This window comes from Bactrocera dorsalis, chromosome 6 (assembly GCF_023373825.1).
Source record: "Bactrocera dorsalis isolate Fly_Bdor chromosome 6, ASM2337382v1, whole genome shotgun sequence".
Taxonomy (NCBI): domain Eukaryota; kingdom Metazoa; phylum Arthropoda; class Insecta; order Diptera; family Tephritidae; genus Bactrocera; species Bactrocera dorsalis.
The window spans coordinates 30,548,535-30,562,853 of record NC_064308.1 but is presented as its reverse complement, the minus strand read 5'-3'; the positions used below and the strand labels follow the sequence as shown (position 1 = coordinate 30,562,853).

Genomic DNA, 14,319 nt, shown 5'->3' with positions numbered 1-14,319 from the left:
TATTGCTGAATTGAGTAATATCAGTATATTTTGCTGGCTACGACAACTTTGCTGTTGTACATTTTGTTAGCTATGCTAGCTGTGATAACTTAAATGATGTCAATATCCTTACAAAAAATGAAATAGATTATATAGTATAAACATTGGAAAAATTAAATACTTAAGAACGGCAATATTTGAAACAGAAAGAGAATTAATATTTCAAATCAAAGTACCTAAAATATTTTTTAATATACAAGTAATAACTATAATACCTATTCCTTATATAAATAAAGAAATAAATGCTGAAATTTCAAATGTATTCAAATATAATGATAAGATTTATGAGTACAAGAAGAATAAATACATAAATGAATGTACCATATCAAAACGTGTACAATAGATAAGACATAAGAGTTACAAATGTTAACTCAGAAATAATTAATATTAATGACGAAATCATAATTGTAAAATATTCAAAAAATTATTTCATTCAAAATTGGAAATTGTGTAATAAAATACAACAACTGTTCAATAGAATTAGCAAACCAAAAATTTTCAAATAATTACAAAATGTTTATTGAGAAAATTATATTATCACAATCCAACAATATTACTTTTAATGCTACTCTAACTTTAGAAGAATTAAAATTAACGTCGATACATAATCTAAAAGAAATAGAAGAAATAAAATACAAGAATAAAGTTGTAACATATAGTGTACCAACAGTGATAATATGATATTAATAGTAATATTCTTTGCAATAATATTAATGTGCAATCATTGTAAAAGAAATAAAGAAAGAATTCAGGAGAATCCTTCGTCTAGGGGTGGAGGAGTTACATATATAGTTCCACAAACAACAATATGTAAAGAAACCCCAACGTGGACGAAATCATAAGAAAATATGTACTTAAATCAACCCAAAAACATTACTGTATAAAACATTTATTTATTTGTTGGTATGATTTAAATTGACACTCACATAAATATGTTTAAAGAAAATGCAAGTGTCGTTGATCCTTAAAAATTAAACAACGATACTTGCAATGTAAACAAATTGTATTTAAACATTGTGGCTCAAATTTCATGTCACCGAACTTAAATTTATGAATACTACATAAAACGTTATTACTTTTACTTTCATAAGCAAAAGTCAAAGTAATGTCCAATTATGTAAATATTTGTACGTCCACTTAAAAAAGTACTTAAGCTACATAAATGTCAATGCACCGAATTTAATATTGTACTTGGAAAAGTATTAAAAGATTACATATATAATTTTGTTTACATTTACTTATTCTAATCAATATTGAAGGTTTCATTTTAAGAACGAAATTATTTTAAATTTAGTCTGGAGATTCACCTGAATAAAGGAAGAAATAACAGCTTAAGCTTTTTAATTCAACCTTATTTCATTTCCCGCATTCACCTCTGTGCAGCAAAAACGCACGCCAACAAACATAAGGAAGGCTTGAATCACAACAACGATTTTCTACTCGACTTCACTCCTACTCTCCGAGAGCAATCCATAGCAACTCGGTATTAGGGAACAGTGGGATGGCATTTCTAGCTCCTTACGTACAGTTGCAAGAGAAAAGACAACAGAACAGATTATACAATGAGGAGTGTCGTATCGCAGTTGAGAGAAAACAGAGTGAATACCTCTCAACGAAGCAATCGACCACAACGCGTACGAGATAGGATAGACATGGCGGCGTAGAACTGATAAAGAGCATGCAACAGCTTCTTTGTAAAATATGGTCGGACGAAAGCATGTCCGACGATTGGAATTTAAGTGTGCTCTGCCCAATTCACAAAATTGGAGACCCCATAATCTCCGCCAACTACCGAGGGATAAGCCTCCTCAACATCGCATACGAGGTTTTATCAATCGTGTTGTGTGAAAAATTAAAGCCCTTCGTCAACAAACTGATTGTAAATGCCAAGCGAAGCCTGGTCCTTCTCTACTTATCTTTCCAACAGAGTGGAGGTCTTCCTCTCCTTTACTTCCTTCGTAGAACCTTCCTCTCGAAATTTCCTAAGGCCGACTCATCAGATGTTGTCATCGTCCATGCCTCTGCACCGTATAGCAGGACCAAAATAATGAGTGACTTATAGAGTTTAGTTTTTGTTCGTCGAGAGACAACTTTAATTCTCAATTGCCTACTGAGTCCAAAGAAGCATCTGTTTGCAAGAGTTATTCTGCGTTGTATTTCCAGACTGACATGGTTGTTGCTGATAACACTAGTTCCAAGATAAGCGAAATGATCTCTAACTTCGAAGTTATGACAGTCAACAGTGACCTGTTGCCGCGCCAAAAGGGCGGTAGCGAGGAAGGGAGCGAAAGTTGTGGTGGGAGTGCCAACGTGGCCGCCACCGAGAAAGCGGCTGCGCGTTTGGGGCCGCCGAGTAACGAGGGAGGGAGCGGGACTTGCGGCGGGAGTGCCAATGTGGCCACCGCTGTGAAAGCGGTTGCACGTGCGGTGTCGCCGCGTCATGAGGGGCAATTCGAGGGAGGGAGCGTGAGTCGTGGCGGGAGTGCCAGTGTGGCCACCGCCGAGAAAGCGTTTGCCCAACCGTCTAGGACGGTTGGCAAAGAAACGATCGTCGGGCGCACTAAAGAGGGCGGCAGGAAGGGGGGGCGAGATAAAGCGGGATATTTCACGGGGAGCGGTTGTTGTTGGGGGTGGGGCAGTCAGCCATGTGGCGGCTGCCAAGAGGATAACGGAGGAATTAAACGGGGTCGTGTTCGATGCCAAGAATTTTGTTGTAGGGACTGCGAAGGGGCTGCTGGGGGTTGCCTAAAAATATGTGGCGCTTTTGATGACGGTTATAACCGAGAATGCCCCTGTTCGCGGTCTGGTAGATGTCCTTAGGGGGAGTTGTGGAAGACCCTCCTCTTCGCCGCCGAGCAGGTCAATGCCGGCTCCGTCGGCACCGATGCCTGCGCCTCCAGCACCTGTGCTGGAAGCAATTACACCGGTGACGCCGAAGCCTGTGGAGACTTGCTCGGTCGTTGTCAGGAGTAAGGGCCCTGCAACTTCCTCTAATGAGGTAATTAAAAAAGTCGTGAAGGATGTGGGTCCCTCACTTGGTGTGAGGATCCACGAGGTTAGGCCTATAAAGGGTGGTGGGGCAGCTATTCGCACTCCCTCTGTTCTAGAGAGAGAGAGAGAGTGGCGAGCACCAAAAAATTCGGGAGGTGGGGTTGGACGTCTCTTTCAACCGGAAGTTGGGTCGTCGGGTGGTGGATCAGGAGGTCTATACGAAGATCCCCCATGAAGAATTCATGGAGGGCTACTCCGACTGAACCTCCAGGACTTCAGCCCGGCATCCTAGAGGTCGAACGTGAGGATGGTCAGTCGTCCCTGGAAGGTGACGTCGGTTTGCATAAAGTGGTTCTCTTTCACGGTGCGACCGGATAGCCCCGTCGCTGGCTGCTTCCGTTGCATGGGATTTGATCATAGGGCAGCTGAGTGGAGGGCTAGAGCAGATATTTGCCGGAGGTCCGGTCAAGAAGGCCTTAAACTGTGAGTTTATGGGTAGGCCGGCTGGGCATCCAATGATGTCAGCTGTCTGCCCTATATATTGTGGCATTGTTGAGCGCGCCCTCGCCAGACACTGATGGGTGGGATCATCCAGCATAACTGTCAGGGTTCCTATGCCGTGATATGTGAGTTGGGGGGTTGTATGGTTGAGGGAGGGTGCGGTATTGCTCTACTCCAAGAGCCCTACGCCACCAATGGTGTGGTTCGGGGTCTTCTTGGGGGTTTTAAGGTCTTCACGGACCTTAGAGCTATCGCCGCAATAGTTGTGAATAATCCACGTTACGATTGCGTAGTTGTGGATTCTTCTACCTGGGCTACATAGATAAGCTACTACCACTTGCGAGTAGTAGCCCATTTATCGATGTTGTTTAGTAAGGTATCCCGGCATTCGTCTGGATACCAAAGCCACAGTCGCGGTGAGGCACTAAGCGAATGGGTGGTGGCCAATAGCCTCTACATTTGGAACGAGCCGAGCGAGTTGTGTACGTTGGATGAGCCTGGGGGCGTGAGCGACATTGACGTGACGCTTATGAAGGAGGCAGCAAGTAGGGCTTTCAGCGTTAGATGGGAGGTTAAGGGAGGTTGGGGATTGAGTGATCATAATTTGCTTCAAATTATGGTTACCTCTCGATCCCCTCCCTCACCTCATGAGAGTCCATTGCGGCGATGGCGTACCGCTGGTACTGACTGGAACCAATATGGACTCTCGGTTAGGGATGCGGTGTTGGGAATACCGCTTAGAGTTTCTGAGGAGTTGGGGGTAGACGAGCAAATTGCTTGTTTCTATGAGGTAGTTTGGGGGGTTAATGATAAGGTTTTTGGTAGGTATGAGTGTTCCAAATTTAGTAAAATTAAATGGCGGACGCCTGAGTTAACCTTGAAGAGGAGGACTGTCAGGCGATTGAGGCGAAAGTTTCAACGCGCCCGACGGTCCAATTCAGATAGGCTGTCCCAGCTTAGGTATGAATTTAGTTGTGCGGATAGGGAATACAAGGAGATGTTGGTGAAAATTAAGGAATACGAGTGGAGGAGCTTTGTTAGGGAAAGTAGGAACGACCCCTGGGGTCAGGTCTACAGGATTTGCCGGAGTCGTAGAAGGGAGGATGTCACCTCTTTTCGCGTTGGTGACACTTTGTTATCGTCGTGGATAGAGTGCGCGGGGGTTCTGTTAGGTGCGTTCTTTCCCAGGTCGGAGGTGCAGGTACCTCAAGAGGTTCCTGTACCTCCTTTAAATGATGGGGAGTTGGGGTACGCCAAATTTATCTTAAGATCAACTTATAATATTCTTATTAAGCTTATACGAGACCTTAATATCGTACATATGTATTATCGTATTGAGGTAAGTGGAGGGATAGTTGCCAGACTGTTATGATAGGCTACGTAACTTCCCCCCCCCCGTAAAAATTAAAATTTGCATGAATTGTGATATAATATAATAAGTAAACAGTTATAGAAATAATACAATTAAAATTTTTAATAGTTAAAAAAATCTAATATTTACATATGTACATATATTCATAACATAGTTAATTTTTTTGTACAATTCGTTTTGTTTTTACGTATACATATGTATATCTATTATATTATTATTTTTTGTTTGCTAATCTAATCCCGATTTATTGATTTTTTGTTGTTCTTGTTTATTCATTTCATAACGTTTTTGTTTTGTTTGCTTGTTTTTTTTTTTGTTTTAAGTAATTTCTTGTTTGTTAAATTTATCATGAAATTTATATTTTCATTTAGTATTTTTTCTTTTCATTGATCATTTTTCTTTTATTACAATTTCCTGATTCCACATTAATTGGTATTTTTTTATAATGGAATGGTATGAGTTATTGTAGTACTCAATGGATTTGCTTACTTTACGCTTTTAAATCCGTTATCTGTTATCAAGGTTTCAAAATGTCCTTTCTGTGATTGGTATGGTCTTAGTTTCTCAATTATTGTTTGGTTATTTCTGTCCACAAGGTAGTAGGCAATAGCAATTTTTGAGAGACGATCTATAAATGTAAAAAGTCGGGTGGGGCTGTGCGGGGGCACACGGCCGTTGGTTTTGACGTGAAACGTCTATGTTAGCGAATCGCTTTTAAAGTAAAAGATTGAAATGAAAACAAGATTGACGCTGTTTTAAGTATTTTAATAAAAAAGAACAGGTACATAATAGAAACATATATTACGAAAATATTCGGCATCTATCGATTTGCTACAGGTACAGCATAAGCGAAATTCCGTCACTTTTTCATCTGGTAATTTTGTTTGAAGGGAAGAAATGTTGCGATGTTTCACTTTCTTTAAGTCTCTTTCGAACCAAAGTCGATCACAAACGCGGCAAGATAAACCAAACGGATTGGCTTAAAATACCGTTTTGAAGCGTTTGTCCGCTGAACGCCAATGCTTTTGCATTGCTTCACTTCTACTGATATTGACATCTCTCAGTTCCGTGGCAGATCCAATAGATATATCGATCGTCTGTTCACTCTTTACGTCCATAAGTATAGGTATTCCAGTGGTAGAGGTACTCGCGAGGTCGGCGGCAGCAGCTATGCGACGTTCCCGAAACCGTCTCGCTCGCTCGGACATTGGGGTACCTATGCGTGGCCCATATCCCCCTCTTTGTAACGAAAGCCGTAATGTATATTTCTGGCCAAATTACACTTATTTTTGTATAAATCAATCGGTTTAAATAAATTTAACAAACCCACGAAAGAATAACCGCGCTATAAAGTCGGAGTCGGACTGACCTGTTTAATTTTTATGGTACATGTGAATTTTTTTAAATGTTTCGTTTTCTGATGCCATATCTTTTGCATTGTAAGAACCTCTGAAAATTTTGAAATCTGGCTTATTATTGTATATATCTACAATTTTTTGTTGTAAAATATTATATTTTTCATCCTCTAGATTTGTGTAAATTCTTATTTTTAAACTGAAATGTTTCGTTCTAAAATTTGTTCTAAAGTGTTTGTAAATATAATTTTGAAAGGAAATCTTTTTACTACTGTGTCTAAAATGCCAATGTAATCACTTCATCATCATCTTGGGGATGCATTGTGGTTGTATCGCCACTTGCGTTATTATTTAAAGAGCTTGAACTGTCGTCATTACCTACGTTTATTTCATGAGTATCAGAATTGATTCTGCTTAAAAAATCTGCTACATGGTTATCTCCTCCCTTAATGTTTAGATTTTAATCGCTTAGTTTTACTAACCATCAGTAAAGTCTTGGATTAGCATCTTTTCCTTGCGTTTGTGTATACAACCATTTTAACGGCTGGTGATCGGACGTAATATGGGCGAAAATATCCGACAGCCGAGACAATAGCCAAATGCTCTTTTTCTGTGTCCGAATAATTACGCTCATTGTCGTTCAACGTTCGACTAGCATAGCAAACAGAATGTTTGTCCTGCGGCAACACTGCTACGATTGCGTAGGAGCTGGCATCAGTTGCCAACTCAAAACGTATGCTAAAATCCAGATACTTAAGCACTGAAATTTCTGTAATTATTCGCTTTAGTTTTTCAAACGAATTGATAAAATTGGGATCAATATTTATAAGAGCATCTTTCCTTTAGAAACTTTACCATCGGGTATTCCACGTTTGCGAAATCCTTAATAAATTTGCGATAATAGCCGCACATACTGAGAAACTATTTTATTTGTTTAACGGATTTTGGAATCTTTAGTTCTAAAATAGTTTTTATTTTATTTGCATTAGGTTTAACGACTTCAGGTGTCAAAATGTGACCTAGGTATAGGGTTTCTTTTGAAAAAATTTACATTTATTGATTTGGATTTTTAGTTTCGCTTCTCTTAACTTTGCCAAAACTTGTTTGATACTTGTAACATGTTCGTCAAAACTGGGGGAAAAAATAAGTATATCATCCAGGTACACAACACAGAATTTGTTAATAAAATCTTTCAAAACATTTAATATGTCTTTGAACGGTTGCTGGAGCATTTTTTAGGCTAAAAGGTATCAGAACGTATTTATAATGTAGGGGGTAGAAAAGGCAGTTTTTAACTGGTTTTCTTCTTTAACAAGGATTTGGTGAAATCTATTTGCTAAATCTATCGTCGAGAAGTACTGTGCTCGTCCAAGTTTGTTTAGTATATTGTCGTCAAATTTCCAATACCGAAGGAAATTTCTCGTCCGCTGTAATTTCGTTTAATTTGCAATAATCTATTACTATTCCCAATTTTTTCTCGCCAGTTATATCTGCCTTGTTAAGTACGGTCCATAAGGGGCTCTTATAAGGAGAGTTACTTTCTTTTATAATGCCTTGTTTCAGCATATCTGTAATTTGTGCGCTTACTTCTTTTTCGTGTATTTGAGGATATCTATAAGCTTTTGTGCAAATTGGTCTGTCGGTTGTTGTTTTAATTTCGTGTTTTGCAACTTAACTGCTGAACTTCTGTGTAAATTAAATCGTGATAATTATTGAGTATTTTGTTTAGAGCGCTATTTTCTTCTGTATTTAAGTTCTTATATAAATTTTGTAAAACTTTTTCATTTATACTGATTGTATTTAAATGATGAAACTTATTTATTTTACCATATGGATAATCTTTCACAAATTTAATTTCGATGTTCTTTATAGTAATTCCTTTCTGTGTCCGCCTTTAGCGGTTTTAAAATGTTTTGTCCGAGAATTGAATCAAAAGTTTTTCCCTCAAAGCTTAAAGATTTAAATTTTAATGGAGCTTGAAGTGGAATTCTTTTGTAGTAAGGTAGTACTTTTTCATTTAGAAGTAATGTAGTTGAGCCAGTATCTACTAAACATAAAACAGTATTATTTTCTATATGTAGCTCTATTATGGGTAATGTTCCTTTGAGGCTATTGTATGAAAATTTGAAACTTGGTTTCTATCGATTTCATTAACTTGTGCGTAACCTGTATTCATTAGCTCACTTCTTCTAAAATTTGGGGTATTATTATTCTGAGTTTTTGATTTATTTTATATTCTTATTGATCTCTGTTATAGTTGTAACTTGAATCTGTATGTCTACTTGGTTTTGCATAGTTATAGTAGTAATCATCATTAAAATTAGTACTATTACACTTGTTCTGATTACGAATTAAACCTTCACTTTCTAATAAATTTTATGCATCTCATAGGCTATTTATGTTTCTATTTATAATTATCGAAGCCAAATTGCCGTTTATATTACTCAAAAAGGTTCTTAAAATAATTTTTTCATTATTTAGAGGACTAAATTCTATTGGTTTACTCACATCGTATCCAAACTTTTCGTTTAATTTGTATGATATATTTAATAACAATTCAAAATAAATTCTACTATTAGTATGTCGAAGTGCAAACGCTTGCTGGTAAAGTTGGTGGTATGTTTCCTTAATGCCGAACGTTCTGATTAGGGTTGCTTTGATTTCGGTCCAGTTTGCATCTGACGATAAAGTACGAATAGCATGCAATGCCTTACCTTGAATTTTATTTAGGATAACCCTTCGGTATACATATTCGCAAGCTGTTGGATCTGTATACAGCATTGCCAGTACGGCGTCGATTTCTCTTAAAAATTAATAGATATATAGTGACGTATTCTGCCATACACACACTTAGGGTGTTCACAGCTCTTTATTATCTGATGTGTTAGTTTTGCCATCTGTTAACTTCAAAACATTTTACCACGTGGTAACTTTGTTTGTTGTTGTTTCCTATAGAAGTTCGAAATAACAGTTTTTCCACAGTTTTTTTTTGTTTCCTGCTAAACTGGCAACTTTGATCAGCTGACTATTCGCGTTTAGAAAAAATGGAAAGCAACACAGAAATACAGAAGGTAAACGCAATATTTTTAAATATAAATAGGAAAATATTCTGCCTATAATTGTTCTATTGCAGGTTCTACATAAGCGTGTTCGAAAGGCTCCATACAGAAAGTGGACCGACAACGAAAATGAAAGTTTAATCAACTTTTTGAGGGACAACAGGCCACTAGAGAAACCAACGGCCCAACATTATTATAAAAGATTTTTGAACCAAACTGGCAGCGACTTGCATTGGACTCTGGTGCGTTGCAAGGTAAAACACTTAAGATTGCAGTACACCAAGGCCAAGTCCTGCCAAAATGCAACGGGAAGTGGCACCATGGATAATTGTGACACTACCAGAAGTAGGTTCTACACATCATACATTTTTAAATGTATATATCCTACAAATACACTTCATTTTTAGACGCGATCGTAAGGATGCGTCTCCGGTACGATGACTTAGAAGACATTTTTGGCTATAGGGAGCTCACTTCAAACTGCTTTGTATTGGATAGCGAGGACATTGCATGTACTGATTCACCAGAAGTTGCCACGTCCTCTGATATAACCGTTGAGGAAATCGTGGCATTACCCGAGCCTCTGGTCACCCCTTCTATTTCAAAGGCTGTCCGAAAGGGTATATACTCGCGTACAGCCCTATCAGACGTTTTCGATGTACACTCGAGCTTATTGGATGCAAAAAAAGACAGAATGGAGAAGGAATTTAAGATGAGGGAAAATGATTTAATGCTAAAAGAGCAACAATTTTTGTTTGATAAAGACAAATTTGAAAAAGAGTTGGTAGAAAAAAAAACTGACAGGGAAATTCAAGTTATGGAAATTCAAATGTGGGAGAGAATAGCTATGAAAGAACTGGAAATGAAAGAAAGAATTGAAATGGAAAAAATGAAAATAATGCAATTAAAATCTCGCGGTGCTAAGTATTTTCTTCATGTATGTATAACATCTTCATTAGAAAAATATGAAACATCTTTTATTTCAATAAAGGTTAATAGGCTATTGAATTGCATATCAAAAAGGCTAAAAATGCCGACTAAAAAGTTGAATATTTCGATGAAAATTTGTATAGTTTAGATTTCTATACGAAACTAATTCAATTTAAACAACTAAAGCCTGTGTTGATAAAAACCTATTTTGCAAATCAAGCGTAAAGAAAAACACGTCGTCGGAAACACTGCTACATATTCTTTGGCGGTTTTTATTTTCTGTACTTTATAATTTTTAACCCATTCCGAGGATACACCAAGAAAGCACTACGAATATGATATAAACAAAAATTAAATTTATTAATTACATTGGAACTCTTCCTTTAAATATTAAGATAATTGTCTTTACAACTAAATGGTATTTGGTTAAAAAAACACATTTAGTTCTAAAAATTAAAAAAAATTCACTTAGAAACTTTTATTGGGAGCTCCTATTATTAACAAGTTCAGCCAATGCAATTCGTAGTTCGTGTTGTTCATAAATTTCTGGAGGATAATCAATTTCTTCCCCATCACAGCTATTATCGTCGTCATTGTTAAAGTCTTGCAATATATTATGCAAAATGCTGCAGGCTAAAATCCATCTGCAACAGCTCTTGTAATTGTTTTCGTTGGTCAATCGAAACCGAAGCTCTTTTAAGCTGCTAAATCTTTCTTTTAATTTGCCGAAACAATTTTCCCCTCGTACTCGATATTTAGAAAAGTATTTGTTGAACCTATACCTTTTATATTGCGACAGTTCGTTGCTATTTTGCCGAAAAGGTGTAATTATATTTCTATTTAAGGGATACGCAGAATCACCGGCTATCCATTGCCTTTCACAAGAATAATTTCCAGGTGCTCTTCCAATAGCTGATTCTGCAAAAATTTTAGCATCATGTACATTGGGGGATGTAAGGCAGGTCGCCTCCTAGTTGGTGCATCCTGGGTAACGCTAAATGACCTGCGGCCTTCACGGCCTAACAACTCCCTGGACGACTTTGGCTTTGGACTGGTTTTTGAGAAACTTTTTATTGGATTTGGTAGAACCCTGGGCTGGTGGCATTCTGTCACCTGAGTATGATGAGGTGACACTCATCAGAAACGGCTGACAGGCTAATGTCGCAACTGCCTCCGTCCCGTTAAAACCCTGGCAGGCCTCAGAGTACGTTCCCCCCCCGTCGTCGTTAAGTTGGCGTGGTAAGTGTATGTTGAGATGACTCCTTCTTTGCGCTGGTCGGCTCTGAACGTATTGCCTCATAAGGGCGTACGTCAACCCTCGCCTTGGCCTCGTCATCGAGACAACCTTGGGACCATAAAAGGCGACTACCTTCCGGGGGACGGATAGCGGCTCTGAGTGGGGACCCTTTTTGCATGGACAATCACAACACTGAAAATGATAATGACGGAAGAACGACGAAGGGAAGTGTAGGGCTGTCGAAATCGGCACCTAGATCCGACCGAGGCGGGGATGCTGCTCCCATGGCGACGAAACCGTCGCCGAGAATTGGCAGCAATACGACAAGGACTCCAGTAGGTGTCTCCTCAGGTAGCAGGCTGGGGGTAACCGGCGCTAAACCGCCGACAACAGAAGTAGCGAAGGGTGGATCCTTCATGCGCGGCGGAATCGCCAGTACTAGCAGGGGAACCTCAGCTAGAGTTATGAAGGGATCCACGGGGGGAAAAAGCAAAGCAGCTTTAGCTAGGAAGCTAAAGTCAGACCGTCGATTGGCGGCCAAAATCGTGGAACGCTACGGTGACAAGCATGTTGGTCAGGTTTCTGAGCAACATGCTAGTACACTTGAGTGGGCCAAGAAAGTGCTGAGCGAGAACGATAGGGCAGGACCGGAAACCAGCAGGACAGAACCGGCGGTCAAGCGGCAGAGGTCGCACGAGGGAGAAACCTCCCTTATTAAGAAACCGCGAACAGGAAAGGCGCCAACCTTTAGCGAAATCGCTAAAGGCGCTGGGGCCATAGTACTGGGGGGCTCGACCGTAGTAGGGAGGACGGCGCCATCTCCCATGACGAATGGAAGAGGGTAGCGGCGGCTATCTCATCGGTATTCCTAAGGGTGGTCAAGGAAAACCCGGGGCCACCCCCGAAATGTGTAAGTGCCGGCTGGCACCAAGGGCTGCACAAGCTCACAAGTTGTGCTGACGAGAGATCGGCCACCTTATACAGGAAGGCAGGATACTGTAATCCCTCACTTCCGACGCAGGACTGGAAAGTTTTAAAGCTGGAGAGGACTGATGAGCCGTATCGGCAAGCGCTGATAATGCTAAACACGGAATCCATCGGTCCTCTCAGCAAAACAAAGGGAGCCATAAGCTATGGTTTTGAGATGGTAGTGCTGAAAGTACTTCCATCTGATGCCAGGGCTGATGGCCCCAAGCTGCGGTGGCTGCGGTGGATGCGTCAGAGGGCGCCGACGGTCAAATGGCCGTGGAAGTGGTCGATCCGGATCTATCGGATGTGGCGAGTGTTGGAGGCGGTTCGTCGATTGGCGACTCCGTCTTCAGCCTCGAACAACTGTTCGAGGAAGTTCGGGTCGATCACGACTTGAGCGCTGAAATAGCGCTCCTGGAGAAAGGTCTGAAGGATGAAATTCCTCCAGATTACCCTCCAGCATGCGAAGGCGGCTTCCGCCAATCTTTTGCTCCGTCTGGGACAGGACGGAGCTGATATCGTCCTGATCCAGGAACCGTGGCTGACTGGTAACGGGATCTCTGGATTGAGGACAAAGAGCCATAGGCTCCTGATGGCCAAGGATGCAGGTAGGAACAGAGCCTGTATGCTGGTAAGGAATGAATTAACGGTATTTCTTTTACCTAATTTCAGCAACGCTGACATAGTGACAGCGAAATTGGAGTGCGACACCGGAGATCTCTGGCTTATCTCCGCATACATGCCACACGATGATGTGGTGGAGCCACCTCCCTTACTGCTGAGGAGGACCTTAGCCGAGGCATCTAAAACTGGCACCGACGTCATCATCGGTTCCGACGCTAACTCGCGGCATCAGATCTGGGGAAGCTCGGATACTAACAGCAGAGGTGAGTCGCTTTTTGATTTCATTATTGGCGAAAATCTTCGCATCTGTAATAGAGGTAACTCTCTTACTTTTGTGACTGCAGGCAGGGAGGAGGTTCTCGACCTCACCCTAACCTCACAAGCGATTGCCCCGCTGATATCGGACTGGAGGGTCCTCGACGATCACTCCTTTTCGGATCACAGGTATATCGAGTTTAGTCTAGCCGGAGAAGGTCCGCTTAGGAAATCTTTTAGGAACCCTCGGAACACGGACTGGGAGGGTTACCGCAGGCTTCGGCAAACTCTCCTACGCGCACCGGCGGTGGACTCGTTGGCCACTACCGATGTGGTGGAGGAGTGGGTTGAAGTCTTCAGCTCGGCGTGCAAGGATGCTCTGGAGAGGTCTTGTCCACTAAGATCGCCGAAGGGCAAAGAGAAACCTCTATGGTGGACTAAGGAGCTCTCAGACATCAGGGCGTCTTGAAGGAGGCTTTTCAACAGGGCCCGCAGAAGTGGGTTATCTGAGGACTGGGCTTTGTATAAAGCAGGACTTTCATTACATAAGTCCGAGTTAAGGAAGGCCAAGAGGACCTCGTGCAAGTGCTTCTGTGAAAAAGTGGAAGGCTGTCACGAGTCCTCGAGATTTAGGCGTATTCTCGCAAAAACCCCAGCGTCCCTGGGGTATCTCAAGGACGCAAATGGGAAGTGGGCCCTCAGTAGCGAAGAAACACTTCAAATGCTTCTCGACGCTCACTTCCCGAGCAACATGTCCTCTGTGAGGGGATCTCTCGGGGTGCCTCATGACGATTGCGCGGCCTTTGTCGGCATCCTGGATGAGCGACACTTGACGTGGGCGATTAACTCGTTCAAACCATTCAAGTCCCCGGGACCAGACGGCATCATACCAGCGCAGCTGCAACAGGCTGTTAAGGTGTCATGCAGCTGGTTGTCACCTATCTATGCGAACTGCATCCGATTAGGTTACATCCCGGGGGCCTGGAG

The 14,319-nt window shown here is 41.1% G+C and overlaps 1 protein-coding gene across 1 annotated transcript; it reads left to right on the top strand.

The window, feature by feature from the left end:
* The first annotated feature begins 10,768 nt into the window (after nucleotides 1–10,768).
* On the top strand, nucleotides 10,769–13,815 carry LOC125779439 (uncharacterized). Its single transcript, XM_049460803.1, has one exon. The coding sequence runs from the start codon at nucleotides 12,887–12,889 to the stop codon at nucleotides 13,799–13,801; it is 915 nt and encodes a 304-aa protein (XP_049316760.1). The 5' UTR covers nucleotides 10,769–12,886; the 3' UTR covers nucleotides 13,802–13,815.
* The last annotated feature ends 504 nt before the right edge of the window (nucleotides 13,816–14,319 follow it).